This window comes from Seriola dumerili, unplaced genomic scaffold, assembly GCF_002260705.1.
Source record: "Seriola dumerili isolate Sdu_G_001 unplaced genomic scaffold, Sdu_1.0 BDQW01000859.1, whole genome shotgun sequence".
NCBI lineage: Eukaryota > Metazoa > Chordata > Actinopteri > Carangiformes > Carangidae > Seriola > Seriola dumerili.
In genome coordinates this window covers 1,008,143-1,032,606 of record NW_019175114.1, presented here as the reverse complement: position 1 = coordinate 1,032,606, position 24,464 = coordinate 1,008,143, and the positions used below count along the sequence as shown (strand labels likewise).

The 24,464-nt window shown below is 46.4% G+C and overlaps 2 protein-coding genes across 2 annotated transcripts in view; one reads left to right on the top strand and one right to left on the bottom strand.

Annotated features, from left to right (window-relative positions):
* The window catches only part of LOC111237425, a 395,546-nt gene that overhangs the window by 85,694 nt on the left and 285,388 nt on the right, over nucleotides 1–24,464 (bottom strand). The gene's annotated exons all lie outside the window — the stretch shown is intronic.
* The window catches only part of LOC111237408 (inhibin beta A chain-like), a 15,823-nt gene continuing 6,425 nt past the window's right edge, over nucleotides 15,067–24,464 (top strand). The window contains exon 1 of the mRNA XM_022766494.1: nucleotides 15,067–15,724. Coding sequence (XP_022622215.1) covers nucleotides 15,175–15,724 — 550 coding nt within the window. The 5' untranslated portion in view covers nucleotides 15,067–15,174. The remainder of the gene's footprint in view (nucleotides 15,725–24,464) is intronic.

Genomic DNA, 24,464 nt, shown 5'->3' with positions numbered 1-24,464 from the left:
ACAGGGGGTCGAAAACATCTCAAGGACTGAGTGAATACTGCGGCCGACAAAAAGGGACAGAAATTCAACAGATGGAGAAGCCCCCATCACACAAAGACTGCAGTCTGAGTATGGCTGTGGGTGGAAACCATGCTCAGCTCTGTGGCCTGGACTGTCCCTTGAGATGCACCGGCCTTCTCCTGCATCTTGTTGCAGGACCTGCTGATCTCACAACTTTGGGGGTGTCCATTTAGCGCCTGAACGACACAAGGTCATTCAAGACGGTACTCGCCCAGCGTCAACACAAGCCATCCACCTCCAGACCCAATTTCACCAACGAGAACAGCTTAACTTACTAAAGAGTGGGGGATTGTCAGCAGTGGGCCTTCTCCAGCACCAGTGCTCTTACAGTGCTCGTACAGGAAATGACTGGTATCCTTTGTGGGAATATAGACCTCCACCAAACTTACCCTATCAATGACTGACCCACTGATGAAGAACGCCTTCCAGCCCCCGGCACATAGGCCAGGACGCAGCTCACCTGGGTCCTTGAAGCTTAAGTTTTCTGGACTTTGGACTAGGACTGAAAACTGACTGCAACAGAGACGGAGCAATGATTAATTCAAAACATCTTGATGTATGTTTTACATATGTATTCAGTGGACCTTTGTCATTGAGAATCAGATAAATCGATATGAAGATCACGACTGACCTCGTCAACAATAAGAAGGCGTGTGAAGTCTGGGTGACCTTGGACCATTATGTTCCAAATTATGAGGCAATGGGCCAAAATAAATCAGGCAGTGCCCTCAACAGTGTCACTCCACCCCGGGTTTTCGCCACTGAGAGAAAACAGACATTATATTCACACAACCACAAAGGTCCGTTGTTAGGAAAATGTAGGTGAGGTGTTTTTAAGTGTTTAAACAAATGAGCAATGCTGTTGTCTCTCTGGCGAGGACGGTCTCCTGTTGGGAGACGAAATGTCAGTTTGGATCAACTGTGGTTAAAGACCTATTTTAGATAAATTTGACTTTTCTTCTTAAAGCTTTTGTGCAGAGAGCAGAGGAGAGGGGGAAGTTGTGGGCTGTTACTGTGGGCGAACAGCGAGATGAAAACCTTTCTGAAAAAATGACAGATTAAATTTAACATAATGATCTCTCCCAGTGCTCTGCCTTCTCTTCCAAGGCCCCAGAGAGCAACTCCGCCAGCTCGTTTTCCTTTTTATCTACAAGTGAAACTATTTAAGAAAGTATGTGCGTCCGCCCAGAGGGCTGAGCTCAGATGATTAGGAGGATTAGGAGCTTAAAGCAGATGTTTGGACACACAGCACACACCTGCAGTCAGCTCAGGTCACATCTATTTTAAATCTCCAAACATTTCTTCATACTCTCCCCTCAGCTATTCCTTACTTTTCCAGAATATTTCCAGCCTGTTGTGGCCTTATTATAAAAGAAGTTTGTGGTAGAAAAGGTGGATTTTAAAGCATCAACAACACCGGTGGAATATGACCAAACAATTACATCTTGACACGTCTCGTTCCACCATCAGGTTTAACGACTTCTGCAGCATATTATTCATCAAGCTCTGCATGGTTGTTGCCTCTCCACGTCACTCTGCCAGATGACTTTTGAGTCAGCATGATTTTGGAGGTTCCTTGACAATGAATGGTATCCTGTCACGTCTCCAGTTCAGATGTGTGAACAACACTGAGTCATGATATTTTATTTATCCAGGTGCTGGGTACATCACACTTTACTCATTAAAGGTTCTGTAAGCAAGATCTTAAAGTCTTTATAGGCTCCATCAATGGCATTCGTGTGGCCGGTCCCAGTGGATCAGTCCAATGCTGAATTTCTTTCCCGGTCTGACCATGGAGCTGATACTGGTCTGGTTTACTGAGATCAGAACCCCACAAGCTGCTGAAGGCTCCAGCTGGACTCAGAACTGTTTCTTCTTCTCCTCCATGAGTCAGTAACTTGATGCTTCATAAAGTTACGTGTCTGTTTTCATTAGTGACGGCTACAGTAGACATGCTAACGTTAGCTAACTTACTGTTACCAATATTATAAACGTGTTAGGCAAATGTTGCTATCGCTAGCTGGCTAACTGTCAGCATAGCTGTGGAGCATATCACAGCCATGCTAGTGTTCTTCAATGGGCTTCTTAGCCTGAAGCCTCCAGAGTCTAGGATCGCCACTGCCAGCTCAGAAGACTCAACATGTATATAAGACGACCGGTAGAGGCTGACCACACCCCGATCCTCCAGGTCCCAGACCAGCTGACCACTGAGATCAAACTAACATCAGTCCTCCATTAAACTACTGGTAAGAAAGCAAACAAGGCGAGCCACAAATGCCGAAGTAAAAGAGCGTTACTGGGAGAAGTAACGGTGAAGTTATCCCAGTGGAAAGGTGAGAAGTATTTTCTGACAGTGGAGTTTCTGGTCTTTGTTGCAGTTTGAACATGAACAAAGCCACAGACCTCAGGTTCAAGTGAACTTTTTTTAAGTATGACAAAGCGATCGATCGCGAGTCGACGCTGACTAAACTTTCTCTGTCTGACGGCTTCAAAGAGTCAGAGGCTCAATAAATACCTGGATCTGTGTGTGTGTGTGTGTGTGTGTGTGTGAGAGAATGACGTCATCACCCTCTGAGCCGGAGATCAACAATGAAGCTTTGAACCTTTAAGGCCTGAACCTCTGAGTCTGTATAGACAATGAACACCTGGGCTTGTGTGTGTGTTGAGGTGGAGCAGTTACATAAAGCACTCACAACTCTTCAGAGAGAGAGAAGACAAACGTGAAACACACACACACACACACACACACACACACACACACACACACTGGGGAGCGATGATGCACAAAGTGAGTTAAAGAGAAAAAACTCAGATGACAGACGAAGCTTCAAAAACCTGAAGAGATCTGAGGAACTACTCTCTGTCTCAGCTCCCTCCATCATCTGTGGAGACGTGTGAATCAGAGGTGATGGAAGAAAGGATGAAGGGGGGGTGAGTAAAGAGAGAGAGGGGAAAGAAAAAAAAGAAGATGATGGAGAGTTGTGGAGTTAATGAGGCATAGAGAGAAAAAGGAAAGTTAGAGAAAGTCTGGGATGGAGAGAAGACAAAGAAAAAGAAAGAATCGGTAGAAGAAGGAAAGACAATGGAAAAGTAAAGAAAAAGACAGGACGAGAGAGAGAGAGAGGGAAAAGGTCAGTGGGCGGACAAATGAGCAGAAACAGCAGAGGGAAAAAAAAACGAATGAAAGAAGGAAAAGAGCGAACAGCAGATGTGAGGGAGCTGACAGGTGAAGACGGGCGATCGATGCCAGCCGAGATCACAGAGACAGGTGGATCATACCTGCAGTGAGTCATCGCTGTGTGTGTGTGTGATGAAGTGCAGTGAAGAAGAAGAAGGAGGGAAACCTGTTGTGCGTCACTGCTTTACAACCCTGTTCCTGTTTCATCTCTGTGCGTCTCCAGGGAGACGGAGTTTCATCTGCAGCTCAGGAAACGGCTCAAGTTCCTCATCCGCAAAGTTTCTCACAAAGAGAAACTGATTCACACTTGTGTGTCCGAGTGTGTGTGTGTGTGTGTGTGTGTGTGTGTGTGAGAGAAATATTTATTTATCTAATATGTAATTATTTATTCAGACAGCTGAAAACCACTCACACAGCTCCTTCTGAGTGATATTACGGTCAGAGCTGGTGATTGTGAAGCGGCTGTAGCTCACCAGCTCACCCCCCTCCCCACTCTCACACACACACACACACACACACACACACACACACACACACACACACACAGGAGCCAGATGTCCACACTGAAAGAGACACACAAAAAATTCCAACGTTGTGTCTCGTTTTGAGTCTTTGTGGTTGTTTCCATCTCTTTGCTGTTTGATTAGTTGAAAATGTGTAATATTCCTCATCTGCTATTTGACATATTTTTACATATTTCTAATGCCTGTCAGTACATACTATATTATTTATTGACCTATTATATATTTTTTTTAGTATTTGATTTTCTTTGTACTGTCACTTCGCTGCTGTGTCACTGCTCGTTTCCCACTGTGGGAACAGAGCTCAGATCACTGACCGTGTCAGACCTCCGACAGACACCAACCAGCAGGATGTTGAAATGGTAAAGAGGTAAAATATGTAGGAAAGGATTAGGCGGGACTCTGTGGTTATTCTTATAAACACAGACGTCGTCTTCTTCCACGTTCAGCATCTCACTCCGTGTTTTCACCGTAAAGCTTCTCTGAACTGTGAGAGCTTCCACAAAGAAAGAAGTTGGAAAATGACGTATGTAGTGATGTCAAACATAAACAGTCTGTAGATAGAACGTGCTCATAATGCTCTTTAGCGGGGCACTAGCTGGATGTCGGGATCAAACCTGTGACCTTTTCCCTCTGAGGGTTTTTCACAGCTTCACTTTCAGTGGGAGAAAGAAACAGCTCGTGTGTTTTCACACAGTCTGAGTGCCCAGCTGTGAAACCACATCATTCTCCTCATGGTTTCCTAACTACAGTTTGTCTTTCCCTTCTCCACCCTCCCGCTTTCTCACATAATTCCCCCTGTTCCTTGTCATGTTTGGACAGATCGCATACGGCGGTTTGGCCTAAATTTACGCTGCGGTCAGGAGGTTTCTCAACACTTCTCCCTCTCCACCGACAAGTGCTGTTTCTGAGAACTGCGTCAGTGCTGAGAGGACGAGCACGCTCATGCACACGACTCTGATGATGATAATCATACTGATGATGATGATGGTGGAGTGCAGTGACACAGGTTAGAATCAGAACAAATATGAGTTAGTGTGTACTAAGCAGACTCATGGTGGGTGTGGAGTTTCTGAAGGTCCGGCCAAACCACGGAGGTGGGCGTTCAGACTGTGACGGGACCGAGGCTGCACTGGGAAAACCGGGACCTTTGACTCAAACTGCTGCTGTCACACAAACTGAGTTTATGAGCAGCAGAGGAAGAGCCTGTTCTCACGGAGACGTCCTGAAATGAGTTGAAAGACGACGGAGGTGATGGAGGGAACAAGAAGCGAGTCAGAGGTGTTTGGATGTGGAGGTTGCAGTGATTGAGACAAGTCTACTGAGGAGCTCAACTGTTCTTTGGAGGGTCCAAAGCTCCAATTATAGTTTCCACGTCTGCAGAGCTGGACGTCTACAGGATATTAATTTCTGTCAATCATCTGCTGACAGAAAACCTCCACAGACGTGTGGTATAAATAGCTCAGAAGCTTTTTTGTTTAAGCTGCTCAGTCAGTTTTTAACCGATGGAACCGAAACAATTCAACTTGTTTTTGAGACATTTCAAAATGAAATTGTAGATTCTGTATCTTTCCTGAGTCATTCATGTTTTTCTATTTACACAAAAGCCGGACAAGATGGAGTTGACCCCAAAACACACACAAATCAAGACCAACCTGACAAGTCAAAGACGATCCTGAAAAGACAGGACTGACTGAACGTTACCTGAACGCTGATTGAAGGTTTCCTGTTCGTGTTTCCCTCTGACTGTCAGGACTAAAATGCCTGTGTGTCTTGATAGGAATCAGTTGTTGGGGTGGTTAGTGTTTATTTGTTCCATCTATCGACACATCGTCAGCTGCTCATCCAGGGTCGGGTCCTAGTGACAAAGTAGTTCAGATGTCCGTCTCCCCAGCAACATTTTCCAGCTCCTCCTGGGATCCTGAGGCGTTCCCAGACCAGATGGGATATGTAATCCCTCCAGCGGGTGGTGGGTGTACCCCCAGGGTCAAGCATCCTAACCAGATGCCCAAACTACCTCAACCGGCTCCTTTTGAAACGAAGGAGCAGCGACTCTAGCCCAGACACCTGAGGAGGAAACTCATTTCAGCCGCTTGTACCTACAATGTCGTTCTTTCGGTCACTACCCGGAGCTCGAGACTGTAGATGAAGGTGAGAACGAAGACCGACTGGTAAATCGAGAGCTTTGCCTTCCGGTTCAGCTCCACAACATCGCCCACTTTACTGCTGATGCCCCATCGATCCTCCTGTCCATCTCCCATTCCATCCGTCCCTCACTCCATTCCACTTGATCCCTATTCTAATTTAACCACATAGAGGTCGGAAACCTGTTTTCCAAGGGAGACCTGACCAGGACTCACCATGAGGAGGAGGTTTTGTAGGTTACAGCAGTAACTGTTCTTTCAAACCTGAACAACTTTACATGTCAAGAGAAAACTTTGCAAAGGTCCAACGTTGCAGCAGCAGAAGCATTCTTAGTGCAAAGACCTTGACAATAAGCAGGGTGTCATCAGCAAAAACACTGATCCAGGCCGACGTCTCTTTACATGTTGACGTGTTTACATTGTTATTAAAGTCTGAGAAACATTAAAACCCACAGCAAACGGCTTTTCCCCTCAGGCGACGCAGCTCCGTCTTTCATTAGTAATGCTGTAATGTCGCCTCTGACACATCTGACTCTTTAATGTGCAGCGTTTCACTTTCCACATGCAGTTTCTTTATTTATAAGTTGATCTAAAGTTGATCTCATTTTTGTTTTAATGTGACGTGTGTTTGATTTTTAATGCACTGTTTATGTTGAGGAGTGTTTCACTTTTCTGTTTCATGAGAATGAGTGTAAACTGGGCTGAAAGCAGGAGACACCATCAGACAGAAGGTCAATCTACATGAGCATCAGCTGGAACAGGTTGTGTTGAGTATTGTTGTTGGATTTTTCCAGTAGTTTACACCCAGTGTTGATATGCAGTTAGTCACCAGCTAACCCAACCCGCATGACTCTTACTGTAAGTTACAGGAGCTTGCTGAGAACTGGATGATAGCACTTAGATAAACAGTGATACTTGTAAATCAACTGAGAAAAATCCTCAGCAGTTTTATGTCTTTTCAACATTTCATTCCCTTAAAAAGGCACAAACTGCAGGAGGATGTTGCCTCACATACTGGAATCAGTGATAGATGTGTATATAAAAATACACTTTCATGGATGTGTGCAGCAGAGTTTTCTTCTCTCTTCCACACCAGGCTGTAGATTCTCCCGTTTGTTCAGTCAAATACAGAAAGTTTCTCCTGAACAGCAGAACTTACCTGAATGCAACAGCCTGTTCAACCTCCTCCAGTTGCTCCGGGGGGGTGGGGGGTGGGGGTGTCTTCTGGGTCTGTCCTGGGGTCGGCTCCCAGAGTTCAGGAGGCATCCTGATCAGGTGAATACAGAGAGAAGTCACAAGGTTTAATCATGCACAGAGACGCAGATGTTATAGATATATAGAGAGCCTGAGTAAGGCTGTGTCCACACTGATAACCAAAATACTCTGACGAACACACCTGAAAACACATGTCACATGACCATTCAGGTCCAGCGTAAACAGGAAGTAGATAGTCTACTCTGCAGTTAGTTGCTTAGTTGCAGAAAATATGACGAACGAGGAACAGCGATGGTGAAAAGTCAGACCGGAGATTTATCAGCTTTATAAACTTCAGAGTTTAGCTGCACAGCAAAGACAACAAGGTCAGTGCTGCTTTATTATCATGTTGTATTCACCACTGGTAGTTTGTTGTCCGCCAGAAAAGGGTCACATGGTAGGAGCGTGACGAATCAGGGAAGGATACATCGTCGGACGTGTGTCTCCCAAAGACTCTGCAGTGGTGTGGACAACACCTGAGATTATGTCCTCAATAATGTGCAGGTGAATCATGCACACCTGATATAATGCCTCCACAAACCAAGAGTAAAGGCCCTAAACACAGGAAGGACAGTAAAGCAAGAAAACAAAAGTCTCCGTTTGTGTCTGTCCAGACTAAAACACAAACCCCAGAGATTTCCAAAAGTGTCTCAAAAACTCTTGAATTCAGCCAACCACAGACTAACAGCTGGAGCACACACTCATAGAACTACAGGTGCATCCAGGTAACTTGTTTGTACCTGTGTATTTCTGCCTTCTCTGCCCTCTAAAGGTGTATCGTCTCACTGCTGAATGTGTGTCCAGATGACGGCCGAGTCTTTCTACATGATCCGTGTTGCTGCCGTGTGTGTGAGCCCAGTAACGGTTAATTATTCTGTAGGGAATAAAGGCATCAGCACATACATGGGATCTGTAGTTAAAACCATTAAAAGGCCGACCGGTTCTCTCTGACAGAGTCATGATGTTGTTCCACATAGTTAAAGTCTGACACAGGGACACTGCCAGGAACCACAGGGGAATTCAGGACGAGAGACCCCGAGAAACACAGGGAGAGAGAGAGATGTTAACAGCAGCTGAGTGCAAGTATATACACACACACACACACACACACACACACTGTTCCAGCAGTGACAGTGTTGGGAGTCTTGATTCATACAACTTGTTCTACATGCAGAGTCATTCTGTGTGTGTGTGTGTGTGTGTGTGTGTGTGTGCTGGAAGCTGCCCTGAATCACTTCAGATGCTTTGAGATGTCATAAGTCTGAGTCTGGAAAATGTCCTGATACTTTAAAACACACACGAAGCCTGAAGACGAAGTAGGAAAAGACGACGTGAGACCGGAGTTCCTCCGTGTGTGTGTGTGTGTGTGTGTGTGTGTGTGTGTGTGTCTGTGTGTGTCTATCAGGTAACAGACCATGTGTCATCTGACACCTTAAAGTTTTTGGCCCGTCAGTTATTTTTACAGTAAAATTCGATTTGTTCTGACATTATTGAAGTGCAGTGAACATTAGGTGTCACCATCACTAAATGGTTCTGGAGCAGTTGTGTTCTCTGAGATCTGAAAGTGAAAGGTCAAAGGTCACAGCCTCACCGCACTGACAGATACCAGTTCGTCAGCTGATCTCAGTGTCCATCTGAAGACTTTGAACGAAAGCTCGACAGGAAGTTGATTTGTTAGTTTGTGTCACAAATGTTTGCATGCATGGATCCGTTTGTTGTGACACTTCGACTGTTTGAGGTACAAACCTGTTCTCAAAGCTCTCCTCTGGTGCACAGTGATGATTCTCCATCAGCAGCGACCTCTGTCAACTCAAGTCCATTTTAATGATACAGCCCAACATCACAACTTTACCTCAGGGGCTTTACAATCTGAGCAACACGCGACGCCCTCCGTCCTTAGTCCCTCGAGTCGCACCAGGAAAGAGAGGGAGGAGGGATCCCTCTTCAGGATGGACAGACAGGAAGTACATCAACAAAGTAGATGTACAGTTTGGACAGTCATGATGATGACATCATAGATAGGAAACACACATGAAGGATATGATCCTGCCAGACGTCGAGCAGCTTCCAGGTGACCTGAGCCCAGAATGTACGACGAGAACACAAACCAACATGAAGTGAGCCGCTGTATCTAAATCCATCCCACTGCTCATCATTCAGATCGTTAACTGTTGGATAATTAATCAGCTGATCTGATGGATATTCAGAAAATGATATTCAGCAATAAATTCTGTCATGTAGTTTGATGTCGTCACCACCTTCCTCTCGTCTGCTGAGCTGCTGCAGCTTCCCTGAGTCACGCCCACACACACACACACACACTCACACACACACACACACACACACAACAGACACACATAACAGACACACCCGTACATGTGCATGCCACACAACATGGAGAACTCCCTAACATCCCCTCTGTGTGTGTGTGTGTGTGTGTGTGTGTGTGTGTGTGTGTGTGTGTGTGTGTGTGTGTGTGTGTGGGGGGGGGGACTGGAACGCAGCCTGTAAATAAACTAACCCACACAGGTTCATAAAGATGTTTTCAGTGAAACGAGTCTTCCTTAAATAAACATTGAACTTATAAAAACCTTCACTTCGGCTCTGACAACACGGCCACGTACTTCTTTGTCCTGTGTGTGTGACGTCTTTGTCTTTTCTAACCAGTTTGTGTCTTGAGTTCATGAGACGCTTCACACAGATTCAGGCAGCTTGTTTGTTCTGGGACAGTGTGAATAACAAACAGACTTCAAGACACAAACTGTCTTCAAGAAGACGTTTCCATCCCAGGTCAGAACACTTAAAGATGGACGCCACACCCATGTCCACAGTACAGGCGGAGCGAGGGGGCGGCTCACAGGACTCCCAGAAGTGAAAACATCACTTTCCTTTAGGAACTTAAAGGGACAGTGGGGTTACTGGACGTGGGGGTGTGTGAGGTGGTCATGAAGAGATTTCTGCAAATTTATTCAAAAAGAAAAAACTGAAATATGAATAAATATACATAAATGTAAAACCCGACAAATTCACTTCAGGGAATCTGTGTCGTATTTTACTTCTTACTGTGGTCATCCTTCCATCCCTCCATCTCTATCTCTGCTTTTCTCTCTTCCTCAATCGTTCCTTCCACTTTCCTCCTTTCATCATCCCTCCTTTGTTCAGAAGGTATTGTGACAAACCTCCTCTTCCTCCCTTCATCATGAGGGGGAGAGAGAGAGAGAGAGAGAGAGAGAGAGATGCCTTACAGCAGTATCTCTCTTTCAAATCTCCCACTGTGAGAGGTCAGAGCAACACCATCCATCACACACACACAGCTGCAAGACCCCATCATGACCAATAAGACTGTAAGTGTGTGTGTGTGTGTGTGTGTGTGTGTGTGGGTGTGTGAGTGTGTGTGTGTGTGTGTACGTGTCCTGATGCAGCAGGGCAGTAAATTAGTCTGCACCTCCACAGTGGTTCATAAAGCTGCAGAGAGAGCAGAAGAGGAGGAGGAGGAGGAGGAGGAAGACATCATTCAGAGAGAGAGAGAGAGAGAGAGAGAGACAGAGACAGAGAGAGAGAGAGAGAGAGATGGGATGTCTACAACAACAAAGAAAGCTAATGAAATTTAGAAAGACAGAAGGAAAGGAAGAGGAAATGGAGACAGGAAGAGTCGATAACAACTGAAACAAAAGAGATGAAGCAGGAATGATGGAGCGAGTGAAGGAAAGAGAGAACAGCTAAACGAAAGACAAAGAAAGACGACTGCAGACTGAGGGAGGGAAGGTAAAGATGAAGGTACTTTGAGGTCACACGGGGAGATGACGGCCGACGTCCACTAGATGGAGCAGTTCAATCTGCATTCAGCTCCTGAACCCTGGAGCAGCTTCACCATCAGCACACAGGAGAAGAAGAGTGAAGTCAAGGAGCGACGCCGAGTCACCGACCACCAAACCAAACACACACCACGCCGGGTTGTATGCACTTTAACAAGCTGAGGCGTGTTTGATTTCCCTCCCTTGACACCCCAAACTCCCACAGTCAGATGTTCCCCTTCAATATTTGTTAAGGTAGAACAAACGTTATCTTTGAGCAGGCTCAGATTCTTCTTTCTGCTTCAGTGAAGTAGACAGCTGTGGGAGTTTAGACTCTGTAACACTTCTATAATGTTTCACTGAAGCGTCAAACATTCAAACTCAACACGACATGTTTGCAGCGGCTGCATCAGACACGTCTCTCTCACATTCAGCCCTGACGTTCAGAAACTCTGGGATCTCCGCTCCAACTCTAAATCACGGTTCTGTGGCTCTGAACAACCGAGGACGTGATAACGCAGCGGCAGGGTTGAAGAGCTTCATTAAACCCAGCGCTGGTACTTCTCCAGACAAGTTCAATGAATTCTGGATGTGGGTTTTTTTTCTTTTTGGGCCCCGGAGGCGACTTTAAAAACAAAGTGCATCAGTGGTGCTGCCGGCGTTACGACAGGTTCATGACTCACAGGTTGTGAGTTATTTAAAGAAGCCACCAGTGCAGACAAGTTAATTTCCATAATACACACCGCAACGCCTTAATAAGGCAACTCAGCAAGCGGTGAGCTCACACAGGCATGAGCTGGAGGGGTTTTTTCTTTTTTAAACTTGTAGACAAGCAGACAACTGACGAGTCACACACACACACACACACACACACACACACACACACACTTTCCCCCCGCAGTGATGACGTCACAACAGCAGAGGGTGAATCCCAGACGTCTGATTCGGTGTGTAACTCTACGTCTTCTCCGCTTCCTCTACAGTCAGATCTGACTCCGTTCCTCTGGGTTCTCTGTGTTATCGGACCACATGTTGGAGAGAGAGGGAGGGGGCTGAGAGACAGCATGATGCAATGGGAGAGAGAGAGAGGAAGAACCCCGAACAAACAACTACACCAGAGTTTAACAGTTATATTATAGTGTCATGGATTGTCCCTAGAAAACAGGGTTCCCTCTAGAACCATCTCAAAACATTAGAAACCCATTATACTCCTCTTAGAACCCATTACATCTTCTTATAATCCAACGTAGAACCACTTGGTTTCGCCTTTAAAACCCTCTTGAAATCATTTGCAAATAACAAACAACTTATGTTCCCCTTTGAAGTCACTAGAACCCCGACAACACATTCTAAACCTGTAGAACCTCACACCACACCCTCTTCAGAACCTGTAAACCTCCCTGTGATACCCAGAACCCTTTAAAACTCCTCTGAGTCTTTTCAGCATCTCTTCAGATCTTGCCTTGCGGAGCCCTTTTAGAATCCCATGAGAACATCTGCAAGAACCCATGAGAACACCTGTAAGAACCCATGAGGAGAACTGTAAGAACCCATGAGAACATCTGTAAGAACCCATGAGGAGAACTGTAAGAACCCATGAGAACATCTGTAAGAAGCCATGAGAACACCTGTAAGAACCCATGAGAACATCTGTAAAAACCCATGAGGAGAACTGTAAGAACCCATGAGAACATCTGTAAGAACCCACGTAAAACCCTTCAGACCCTTGGGAATTCCTGAGTTTCACTTCTAAGATTCTGTTTGCCGGTTCCTTTGGATCACTGAATCATTTTAGAACCACTTTACTGATGGGAACTTTGCTAGAACACCCTTAAAAACCCTTAAAACCCTCAAGAGTCCCTTTAAATCAGTTGGAAAAGCTTTGAAAGACTTCCTCACCTGTCCTTGGATTACCTGAAGAATGAAATGAAGTGCAGCAGTGCAGCTGAGCACGTATCTGTAAGTTCTTCTAATTTTCCTGAGGCTGATTTCTCAATAAAACCAACCACAATGACAAACTCCGTCAGTGGTGCGCTGCGTACCGTATCCAGGAGGAATGAGTGGGTTGATGGGAAATGAAGTCGGGTGGTATTAAACTTCTAGAGAAGCTGTTTATAACCGTTGGGGTTTTCTTGGGGTTGGGGATTCGTCAAGACAAACCAACGGGAGACGGACAGATGAAGGGTTTTCCCCAAAGCTGTTGGTCTTCTTCAGTGGTGGTGATAACATGATACAGTCTCTGACCAAAGTCTGAGGGCTGAGGAAGGCCTCAACCATTTGTTGCAATAACAATACTCATTTCTGTTGGCTGGTGTCGCTGGACACTGATGTGCCTGAGCTCGAGGACACACAGCATTTGATGGAGGGAGTTAAGCTGGTGGAGCTGGAACAGTACCCAGCCAGGTCAGGTTCAGCCCAAGGTGACGTAAATGTCTAAAATCTAAAGTCATCCAGTGCACAATGAGATATGACAAAGAAAAGCATTGAATCCTCATATTTGAGAAGCAACAACCAGCAAATGTTTGATGAAATCATCAAAATAGCCGATGACTTTTCCCTCGATCGACTAACGGACTAATCGCTGCAGCTCTACGCACTTACATAGTTTTTATTCTGGACGTAAGCGTTTAACTTAAAGCCACAAGAGCTTTCATCTCCTGATACGAGCTGCTGCAGAGGAGCTGATGTCTCAGAGGATGGAGAGTAAAGCCCAGGAACGCCATCGACTCATCAGAAAGGCCAAGGACAGAGAAGCTGAATGTTTCATCTGACCGATCACGGACGTGGAACATGCGAGTGTCCAAACCTTCACATTTGAGTGTTTTATCAAAGATGAGCTGGAAAAAGACAAAGAAGAAGAAGTAGAAGAAGAAGAAGAAGAAGAAGAAGAAGAAGAGGACAACGAGCTGGAGGAATCCTCCTAACCAATCTGACCAAACGCTGTCGCCGCATCACCCGCCACGCCACAAGGCGAGATCGCACAGTCATGACCCATGACGTCATGTTGAACAGCAACCAGACTAAACACATCCAGACTGACTGACTGACTGACTGTTAGACGGATGGACAGGAGAGTCACAGGCGAAGACCAAGTCATCCAAGATGTTCCCCCTCAACACGTAACTCATTCACAGCCGACTGTGGGAGGGAGGGAGGGAGGGAGGAGGGAGGGATAAAGGAATCCCAGCTTTGCTCCATTAACAGCCAAACAGAGGGAGGCAGGCAGGGAGGGGAGAAATAAATAAAGAAGAGAGAGAGAGAGAGAGAGAAGGAGGGAGGAGGGTGAAGGTAAAAGTTGTGTTATGAGTCATGGAGCGAGATGGGAGGAGACTGGAGTGGAAGAGAGAGAGAGAGAGAGAGAGAGAGAGGGATGGAGGGAGGAGGGAGGGTGGTATAATTACGGTAGGAGGCTGCCAGGGCGAGAGAGAGGAGAGAGAAGCAGAGGGAGGGAAAGAAAGACGAGAGCGAGGAGAGAGAGAGTCCAGCCCACTCCGGTAAAACCATTCAACTGGTGAGCGAGGGAATGCATTCAACACTGAGAGAGAGAGAGAGGAAAAGAGGTAAAAAGAGCGAGAGAGGAACTCCCTTCGTCTGGGATAACTTAGTCAAACTGCCTCTCTAACACACACACACTCTGAACACACACTCTGCAGAGACTTCACCCCGGGAACAAGGATCCTCCTGCACTCCAGAGTTTTTCCTTCTCTGCTTTTTCATCATCCATTCATCACATCAGAGTTTTTCCCTCTTCTCCTTCTTCTTGTTTTGTTGTTTTTTTCTTTTTCTTTCTTTCTTTCTTGTGACGCCTCCACATTTTCCAGCCATCTGTCCCTGACAAAAAAGATAAGGATTACTCATTTTCTCTCACGGCGTTGTTTTTTTTTTCTTCTTCTTCTTCTTTTTTGCCCTCCTCTCTCTCTCTCGTTTCTTTACAGCTTTTTTTCCCTCCGTTTTCGCAGGTGGACTGTGAGCTGAGCTGAACTTTGCTGCTTCTGAGAACTTCTGAGAGAACGAGAGAAGAGACAAAGACAGAGAGAAGGACAGAGAGCAGAGGAAGGAAGGAGGGAAGACTTTTCTCTTCCTTCATCCAGGGCTGAATTTTTCTTCACGCACTTTTGGCCAAAACTCAACTTTTCTTCATCTTTTCCGGCTCCATCTGTGCATCTGCATCCGGCAGCATCACCAAATCCAGCCCAGCAGCCAATCAGGCGTCTCCTGCCGTCATGTCCGTCTTACCTCTGCTCAGCTGGACCGTCCTGATCCTGGTCCAGAGCTGCAGCTCGTCCTCGGATCCGGTGTCCAAACTCCAGCCTCCGCCGCCGTCTCTGAGCGTCCATCCTCACCACCAGCCGCTGCCGGACGCCGCCTCCGGCTCCCACTGCCCCTCCTGCGCCCTGGCCAGGATGAGGAGAAACGAGGAGGGCACGGCGGCGGACAACGCGGCGGGGCATGAGCGGGAGGAAGAGGAGGCGGCTCAGCAGGATGTGGTGGAGGCGGTGAAGAGGCACATCCTCAACATGCTGCATCTCCAGGCGCGGCCCAACATCACCCGGCCAGTGCCGCGCGCCGCGCTCCTCAATGCCCTGCGCAAGCTCCACGTGGGGCGAGTGGCGGAGGACGGCAGCGTGCAGATCGAGGGGGAGGAGGAGGCACGAGGGCGGGGAGGCCGGGGAGGAGGAGGGGGAGGAGCAGCAGCGACGGCGGCGGCAACTCGGATGGGAGACGGCAGCGATGCACAGGAGACGACGGAGATTATCACCTTCGCCGAGGCTGGTGAGTAAAAACTGCTACACTGAGTGTTTCAGCGCCGTGGTGTGAGTGTGTGTATGTGTGTGTGTGAGTGTGTGTATGTGTGTGTGTGTGTGTGTGTGAGTGTGAGTGTGTGTGTGTGTGTGTGTGTGTGTGCAGCAGCAGTTCGACAGTAAAATGAGTAAATTTACATTTGTATGTGTGTTAGCCGTGTCAAGGAATGTGTAATAGATACCTGTGTGAGAGAGAGTGTGTGTGTGTGTGTGTGTGTGTGGAAAGCAGCCAAGTACTTTGTGTGTAAGCACATATTTGCATGTGTTACAGCTGTGTGCCTGTGTGTGTGTGTGTGTGTGTGTGTGTGTGTGAAGAGACAAAAATGCAGCTTGTTGAAAATGATCACTGTGTCCACCTGCTTAATTCCACCTGCGTACTCACTCAGTTGAACCCGTCAGATACGTGCACACACACACACACACACATACAGGCACAGGCACACACACACACACAGGCACGCACGCACGCACACACACACACACACACACACACACACACACACACACACACACACACACACACACCTCTGTAATCGCCTCCTGCTGTTTTCAAAGAATACCTCATTATCTACTTAAAGTCAGAGGAGATTCGTGTGTCGCCGCCTGTGTGTGTGTGTGTGTGTGTGTGTGTGTGCGTCTGTGTGTGCGTGTGTGCGTCTGTGTGTGTGTGTGTGTGTGTGTGTGTGCCTGTGTGTGCCTGTGTGTGCCTGTGTGTGTGTCTTAAAGCGGTAAGAGTGCTGGAACGCTCTCCTGACAGACGGTAGCGACAGAGAGTCAGAGAGGGAGAAAGAAAGAAAGGAGGAAGTAAACCCCCCCCCCCTCAGTGGCACTGCGGCAGGCTGAGGTCAGGCGTCACCTTTGACCTCCAGCAGGTCCGGCCCCACCTTTAAATCCAGGTCACTGCTCGGTCACGGCACACACACTTGTGAGGTCTGCTGTCGGCAAAGTGCCTAAAAAAACCTCATATCTCCAGTTGGTGATGTGTCTAGTGTTTAACCATCAGCTGCTGCCGATCATCTTCCAGAACCATCCATCAGTTCTTCTGGAAGCTGCTGGTTTAAACCAACTTAAAATTTACTGCAGAGATGTTATCTCTATTTTCTAATCAATTCATCAATCAATTAAATGTGGCGATATATTTAAGAGCGGGAAAGTTTGACAGTTTCCAGCGGAAAACAAAGAGGAAATCTAATGAATACGTCAGATTTTTCTTTGGATAATTAAAAGTTACTGATTCACAGTTAACGGGTTTTGCTGCTCCCTGTGGGAGGTAAAAACCATCAAGCCACTAAACTCTGCAGTGAATTAGATTCGTCTCTGAATTATTTTAATTTTTTCTGTGGGACCAAAAGCTCACCTGTCAGTCAGGCCGTGTGGGCGGGACTGTGACGTCGTCCTCTTCCTCCTCTGGATTTTCTGTTGCTGCAGTTTGAGTTTCTGTAGGCGAGAGTCTGGAACAGCAGATGGAAAAGATTTTTATGAAGTGGGTCTGTGCAGACGGGCTGAGAGCAGCACAACTCTGAGTTTGTTAGAAAAGCAGATCTCCCGACGTCTCCTCAGAAAGATTCGGTCAAATCTGGGCTCTGAAACTTTCCTGCTACGTTTTCTGTTTGTTTGAGAATCTAAATATAGAAAATCATGACTTCTGATTGGCTGGTGGCCACTAGAAGCAGGACCAGGTCGTCAAAAACCCTGCAGAGTCCCAGCAAGAACTGGGTAAGGATTCTTTCCTTTAACCCCCTACTTTCCTCTTCCCGCCAACACACCCACCAAAACCAATCAGAGCATCATTAAACCGACCAGTAGAACCAGGCCTCAGTGACTCCTCAACAACACCTGCAAATACTGTTCAGACCTCCATTTACATCTGGACCGGATCTCCAGAACCCTCCAGAAACTGAGACACTGGCTAAGATTTAAGACCCTGAGTTTTGTCTGTCAGGTTGCTGCAACGCTGCTCCACCTGTAGACCTAGTAGCAGCTGCAGACTCTGCTCGTCAAGCGACTCTCGAGAAGTTCCAGTGGTAGAAACATCAACGTTGATGTCCTTATAACTCTGACTGACGACCACCATCGACGAACCGTCCACACAGCTCGTCGAACTGACCCGGCGGTCCGGGGTCCTACAGGAAAGAATCCTTACCCAGTTCTTGCTGGGACTCTGCAGGGTTTTTGACGACCTGGTCCTGCTTCTAGTGGCCACCAGCCAATCAGAAGTCATGATTTTCTATATTTAGATTCTCAAACAAACAGAAAACGTAGCAGGAAAGTTTCAGAGCCCAGATTTGACCGAATCTTTCTGAGGAGACGTCGGGAGATCTGCTTTTCTAACTTGGAAGAACTCCTTCAATATATCGAGATGGCGATATATTTAAATCTAACTTTTATGTATTCATATTATTTGTTTCCAATAGAAACTGTAACATCTATTTTACTTGTTTTAATCCTATTTATTCTTCTTATTGCGGCTTGTTGTTCCTTGTACTGACCCAAGTGCTGATCGTCTGTGACACAGAACTGCTCTGCCTGAGAGTCTGAATCTGGATCAGAGGCGTGTTCTCTCACCTCAACACTTCGTAACCAGCGCTGACTGTTGGGAGGAAACAGGAAGTAAACCGGTGGTTGTTTTTTGGGAATCTGTTGTTGTGATAGTTGTGCTGTAGTTTTTTGTACAAAAAAACCAAAACAAAAGCAGGAGCTAAAAGAGGCTGAAGTGTCTGTGAGCGAACAGCTGCAAAGTTAAGAGAAAGACTCGATAAAAAAACCTTGTTGTTTTCCTGAGATGGAACGCGACCCGCCGTGAGAATACTTTGCACCCCGCCAGTCCTGTGCTTTGTTAGGAATAACTGATGCATTCAGGGACCTCAGTAATTATTTTGGGCAACAGAGATGGCGAGTAAAGGAGCGAAGGGGACGACTGGATTCTTGGCGGAGGCGAAGTGTCAACCTCCGTTTAGCAGCTCGGGCACAATATCTATCTGTCTGTCGCGCTCTCTCCATCCATCAGGCCGCTCTGTTTAAATTCCTCTCCTCCGTCCCTGTTTACACCCCCCCCCGTCTCTCCCCACACACAGAGGACAATTAGGCTAATTGAACTTAATTGAACACATCATTAGCGACATTCCACAATCCACTTTCATCTCTCTCTCTCTAACCTCGATCTACCCTTCCCTCCTCTGGCAGACAGAATAAACCGGTCATTGTTGGATCTATTCTGGTGGCCAGCTCTGTCTGGGGATTCAAACTAGCAACTCATTCGACGAGCTCAGGGGTTGGGGGTTCACTGACCTCAGAGACAACAGCGAGGAAACAGCGAATCACAGCAGCAGAAAGACGAAAGCGTCCGTCTGATATGAAAATAAACCACAATTAGCACGTTTCCTTTCTCTGTTTTCTTTTCTCTAACCCTCATTTTTCTCCTCCGTCTGCTCTTTTCATCTTTTCTCTCTTCTTCTCTCATCTTTTTCTTGGCATCAGCTCACCTCCTCTCTGTTTATTCTTCCTCTAATCCTGTCTGCTTTGGCTCTTTCCTAACTTTCGCTCGCTCCTGTCCTCCCCGTCCGTCACGTCTTAGCGTGACGTGGCCTTAGCGTGTTTATGGCGTGTTTACGGTCGTGTCCGTGCTGTCGCAACGCTGCTGGTTTGAATCCCCGGCGGCTCGTTTTAGCCAACGTCGTCCCACTGCATCATTTTGGCTCTGCTTTGATGTGTGACCGGCAGCCAAAGATGCTCTATGTCTGGGGAGATGAATCACTAGATAGTAAACAACTACAGATTGTGTCCAGACCTGCTGCGTGCGCACACACACACACACACACACACACACACACTCACACACACACACACACACAGAAGAATCTGAAGATACTGTGGAGTTAAGGATAAGTCTGAGGATATTGTGCATCACAGCCTGATACGTCTTCTTCCTCTGAGCTGCACTGTTAACACAAAATATTAAAACACATCAGTGAGTCACACACATGTTGCTTCATCACTATCAACACACACACACGCACACACACACACACAGTCCTGGTGCCACAAATACTCACTACAGCACCAAATGTGGATTAATCCGCTGCTAAAAATAGTCCCCAGCGAGTGCCACTATTTCCCTCTGTAAATCTCAGACAGGAGCTCTGACAAAAACCAAAAGCTGTTCTAACTCACAGTGACACACAGAGTTCATCTTCAGTGTCTGTATTTTAGACAGCTGGAAGAATATCAAATGTATAGAACAAATACTGAACATTAATAAACACTTAATTTACACATCATCACATAATTCATTCGTACAGCAGCTATAAACTATTAGTAAGAACAAGTTTTGGGAACGATGTTTATCCTTTAGAAATAAGCGAATGATCTAACACTAGAAACAGAAATGCACACAGCCTGTATTCAGAAACTGAGCCTTAAAACCAGCCGTCAGGACTTCTGGAACTTTGTGATGTCACAACAAAGCAGTCACCAAGCCCCGCCCACCTGGACCCACCATCCAAACCTTGCAGGATTTGGTTTCTCTGATTGTTTTTACCTGAAATCTGCTATATTTTTATTGGATCACTCAGAAAACAGTCAGCCAATCAGAAGAGAGGAGGCTCAGAGCCTCCTCTCTTCTGATTGGCTCACCGACCTGTTGTTACTAGAGCTCCAGAGAGAAGCCTGAGAGAGGAGATGTAAAACTACACTGAGATGGTTTTTATATCTTCTGATGGATCAACACTTCAAATAAAACACAGAAGAAGAAGAAAATATGGAGCTTTAAATATTGACCACATTGTGACATCATTCCTAGTTGATTTGGAGAGGGTCTTAGATGAAGCACAGCTATGATAATCCTACTAAAAGTTGTACAAACAAGTTGAGATGTGCATCTGTCCTCGGGGTTCAGTTTCTAATCTCAAACGTGACATAAATCAAACCCAGCTGTTATTGCAAAACAAGTGGACAATGTCCTCGTACATTGGAATATGGTCAGAGTGAGACATCCCTGCGTTTGCCTCCTCTCTGCCAGCTGCCTGCTGCGTCGTCCCTCTGGGAGGAATCAGGGAGGACAGGAAGGCAGCGAGCGGTGGCCTCGCTAAATACAGGCGAGTTCAAACAGAGAGGGAGGGACAGGGGAGGAATCGGTGGGAAAGAGAAGGGGGGGGGGAGTGGTGGTGGTGGTGGTGGGGGGGGGGGTAAACCATCTCAGCTTTGGTAAATGTCCCTGAATGACTCCTCCTGACTCAACACTCCCTGTTCGGTTCTTTTTAAACCACACAGGGAGGCTGCGGTCGGCTCTGTGTTTATTACAGACTGAAACAGGAGCTTTCCCACTCACCAGCACGAAACTGGCTGTACTGGGAGGCTCCCTGTGTGTGTGTGTGTGTGTGTGTGTGTGTGTGTGAGAGAGAGAGAGAGAGAGAGAGAGAGAGGCTGTGTGAACATGACAGAGGACGAGCGCTACGAGAGAACTGTAATTGTTAAATGTTAATGTGTTGGTACATTAACAGGAAGTTGTTCTGCTAACAGTCCTGATAAGAGTTTTCCTGCAGAGATAAAGAGACAAAAACAGAGTCTCTTCCTCTTCTTCTTCTGATTTAGTCGTTTCTCTCCGTCATCCAACCGGATTCTGTCATGTGTCTCAGAATGAGAGAAGATGATGATCCTGGCGTTTTGCATCACGTCGCTTCGTTGTGAAATGATAAATGATGTAACGTCCTGAGGGCGGGGTCAGGGCAGGTGGAGCTGCACACCGACACACAGAGCGCTCACTCCTCCGTCAGATCTGAACACAAACATTAATGTCCGTGAATCCACTTGGAAATCACCAGAAACAAGACGCTCCTTCTACCTGCAGAGCCTAATTCAGCATTTACTCCGTGTCACAGTGACCCAGCGGCTGCCGTCTGTACGTCCATGATACACTGCAAACAGGAAATGCTAAAAGCTAATTCAGCTAATTTGACAAACGTCTGAACTCTCCAGACACTGAAGGTTTCCAGAGGACGTGGTTTCATTTGACGCGTCAGAAACTCGTCGGTGAAACGCGAGCGAGTCTTTTTGGCATTCTGATATTCTGAGAAGGGAACATTTGACTGTCACGTTGGACCGCTTATCTGCTCTCTCATTATAAATAAACCGGCCTGGGAACCCAGAGAGTTGCAGGGAGTCAGAAGCTGGCACTTCAACTTCAATTTAGCTCAAAACTTTATTGTCCCGAGAGAGGCGTCTGGTTTTGTAGACATGGTCTGAAAATGAAAAACACGCCATAAAATCACTTTGTTAAAACACTGAAATGACAATAAAAACCATGTCAGAGGACTGCAGGAGGGAGTCGGTGCAGGACACAGCAGCTGATCCAAACTCTCTTTCCCACAGTCTGTTTGAAACTGAGTTCAGTAGAACTTCACAGTCGGGTTTTATTTGGTTCTAACAGCCAGAGCACGTGACGGGACAACACAATACAAACTGACTGTTACAGCTCAGACTTGTTTTCCTCCAGTTCCGCCACATTTCATCTCACTTTATTGTTGAACGTTGCCTGACAGCAGCATAAAAACACCATGGACGTAAACACATAGGACGGAAAATATATAGAAGTAAAGGGCAGAATGATGATCCTCTCCACTCGCATGATTTATATCTAATATTCAGTGTTTTTAATGAACTTCTGTCTGTAGAGAGTGAGGGTGTGAAGCCTGTCCACAGTTTATAATCAAACCATAAACAGATAATCTTCACCTTAAAGGAGCTATATGTAAATTTTGCTATTGCTACATAACTAACGTTAGCATTAGCAGTCTAGAAGAAACGTTGTGAGTTCAGCATCAAACTTTGTTCCTTTACCTACAAACATCTGTCTCCAGAGGTGGAAACAAACACCAACGTTGGCTCTATCAATCTGTTCTTCTACTGAAGCTAGCATGCTAACTAGCTAGCCCCGGCGCGTCTCTTCACTTTCCGATAGCGAGTCACTGCAGCCTCCAGTCCAACCTGAAGACGCAGCGGCTCAGAGGACGTGTTGTAACCTCTTCTCTTGTAAAGGCAACGATGGCCGCCACCTGCTCCCGATAAGAAACCACATTCGGTGGCAGAGACTGAGCGTTTTAGCTTCCTAACCTTAACCATCGTTCATAACCAGGATCTTTTATTGACTGTAACCATATCCTAGTCGCACAGGTACCATAACAAACATAGTAAATCACTACAGACCAACTCGATGTCCTCAAGTGATGTCACCCGAGTCAGCGTGGGTGGAGTCTAAAGTACTGATCACTTCCTCTCTGATTATATCAGAGATCATCGTTGAGTCCAGTTTACAGACGCAGCAAAAACGGACGTCCTAGTATCCATGGTAACATCTCAGATTGTATAGATATTTAATTTTCTATCATATACAACAACAAAAAGCAGCAAATCTTCACGTTAGAGAAGCTGGAGTCTTCGTGTCCTCAGGTGTCTCCTCTGGTCCAGAAACACGACCATGTTCAGGTCCAACAGAAAAAGAAGGAAATCGTCTCTTTGATCAGCTCGGTGTTGTCACTTCTCCTCGGGGACTTGAGTTGTTTTGAGTCTTTTAATTGACCCCTGACCTCTCTGGTCTCCATGGACCTGCACCCAGTAGGTAATCTGTCTGCGGCTCTCGCCTCTGCCTGGTGGAGGTTACACCTGCAGCCTGACAGGAAGTCCTGCAGACACTACTCAGGGCTACGAAAACTCTCCCAACTCCTCTGTTTGCTGGTTAATATATTTTATAGTCAGTGTTCTCATCTGGAAATCCCATGAATCAGTTCATTATAATGATGTAAAAGAGTGACTTCATGGGACACGCCCCCGTCATGAACATGACGTCCTCCTCTTCCTCTCGTCTTCCTCCCTGTCCGTCTCTTTGCTTTGATCCACCCAAATATAAAAGCTGCAAAATCCAGGATTTATTATTTTGGATTTGGATTAATTTAAACGTGTGAGTCGGGATGAGTCTCTCTCTCTCGCTCTCTCTCTCGCTCTCTCAGCTGATGATGAGCGAGCTTGGCGTTCAGGACATTCCTCTTGTCGAGACGCGGCGGCGGCCTTAAAGCCTCCTCTCCACTTTTGTTTACCGGTCGTTGTTTCACATCTAGAGCTGTTCATTGTGTGTGTGTGTGTGTTTACTAACACAGCCTCGCTGACTCACATGTGGTGCCAATAAGGCTGAGCAGGGCGTCAACTCTCAGATTTCTGTCCCACGCAGCCTTACAGTCCGCACTGAGGGGTTTCACTCCGTTAATGCCGCTGCCACCATTTACATCACCGTTTAAACGCAGAGATCTGAGGCTCTTAAAGGAGCAAGGTGACATCTTTAGAGTTCAGGGGAGTCATGTGACCAAAGGTTTCTCTGTGGAGGAACAGCTGAGTTTGTGACGCCCTCTCTGCAGGTTTACAGGTTTATTAAAACTACATTACACCACTCTATTCCTTTTTATATTTGGGTTTTATTATATCTTCATACATAAGTTTAGTTTTTATAAGAATTTGATCCAAATTTAACCTTGAAATACATTAAATTTCCCCTTAAGCAGATTTAAAGCTGGTTCCAGCTCTGTCCAGAAAGTTCATTCTCTAACATTGCCATTGCAGGAAGCGTGTGTGTGTGTGTGTGTGTGTGTGTGTGTGTGTGTGTGTGTGTGTGTGTGTGGGGAGGGTGGGGGGCCTGGAGCATCCCAACCCGACAGCACTCTACATCC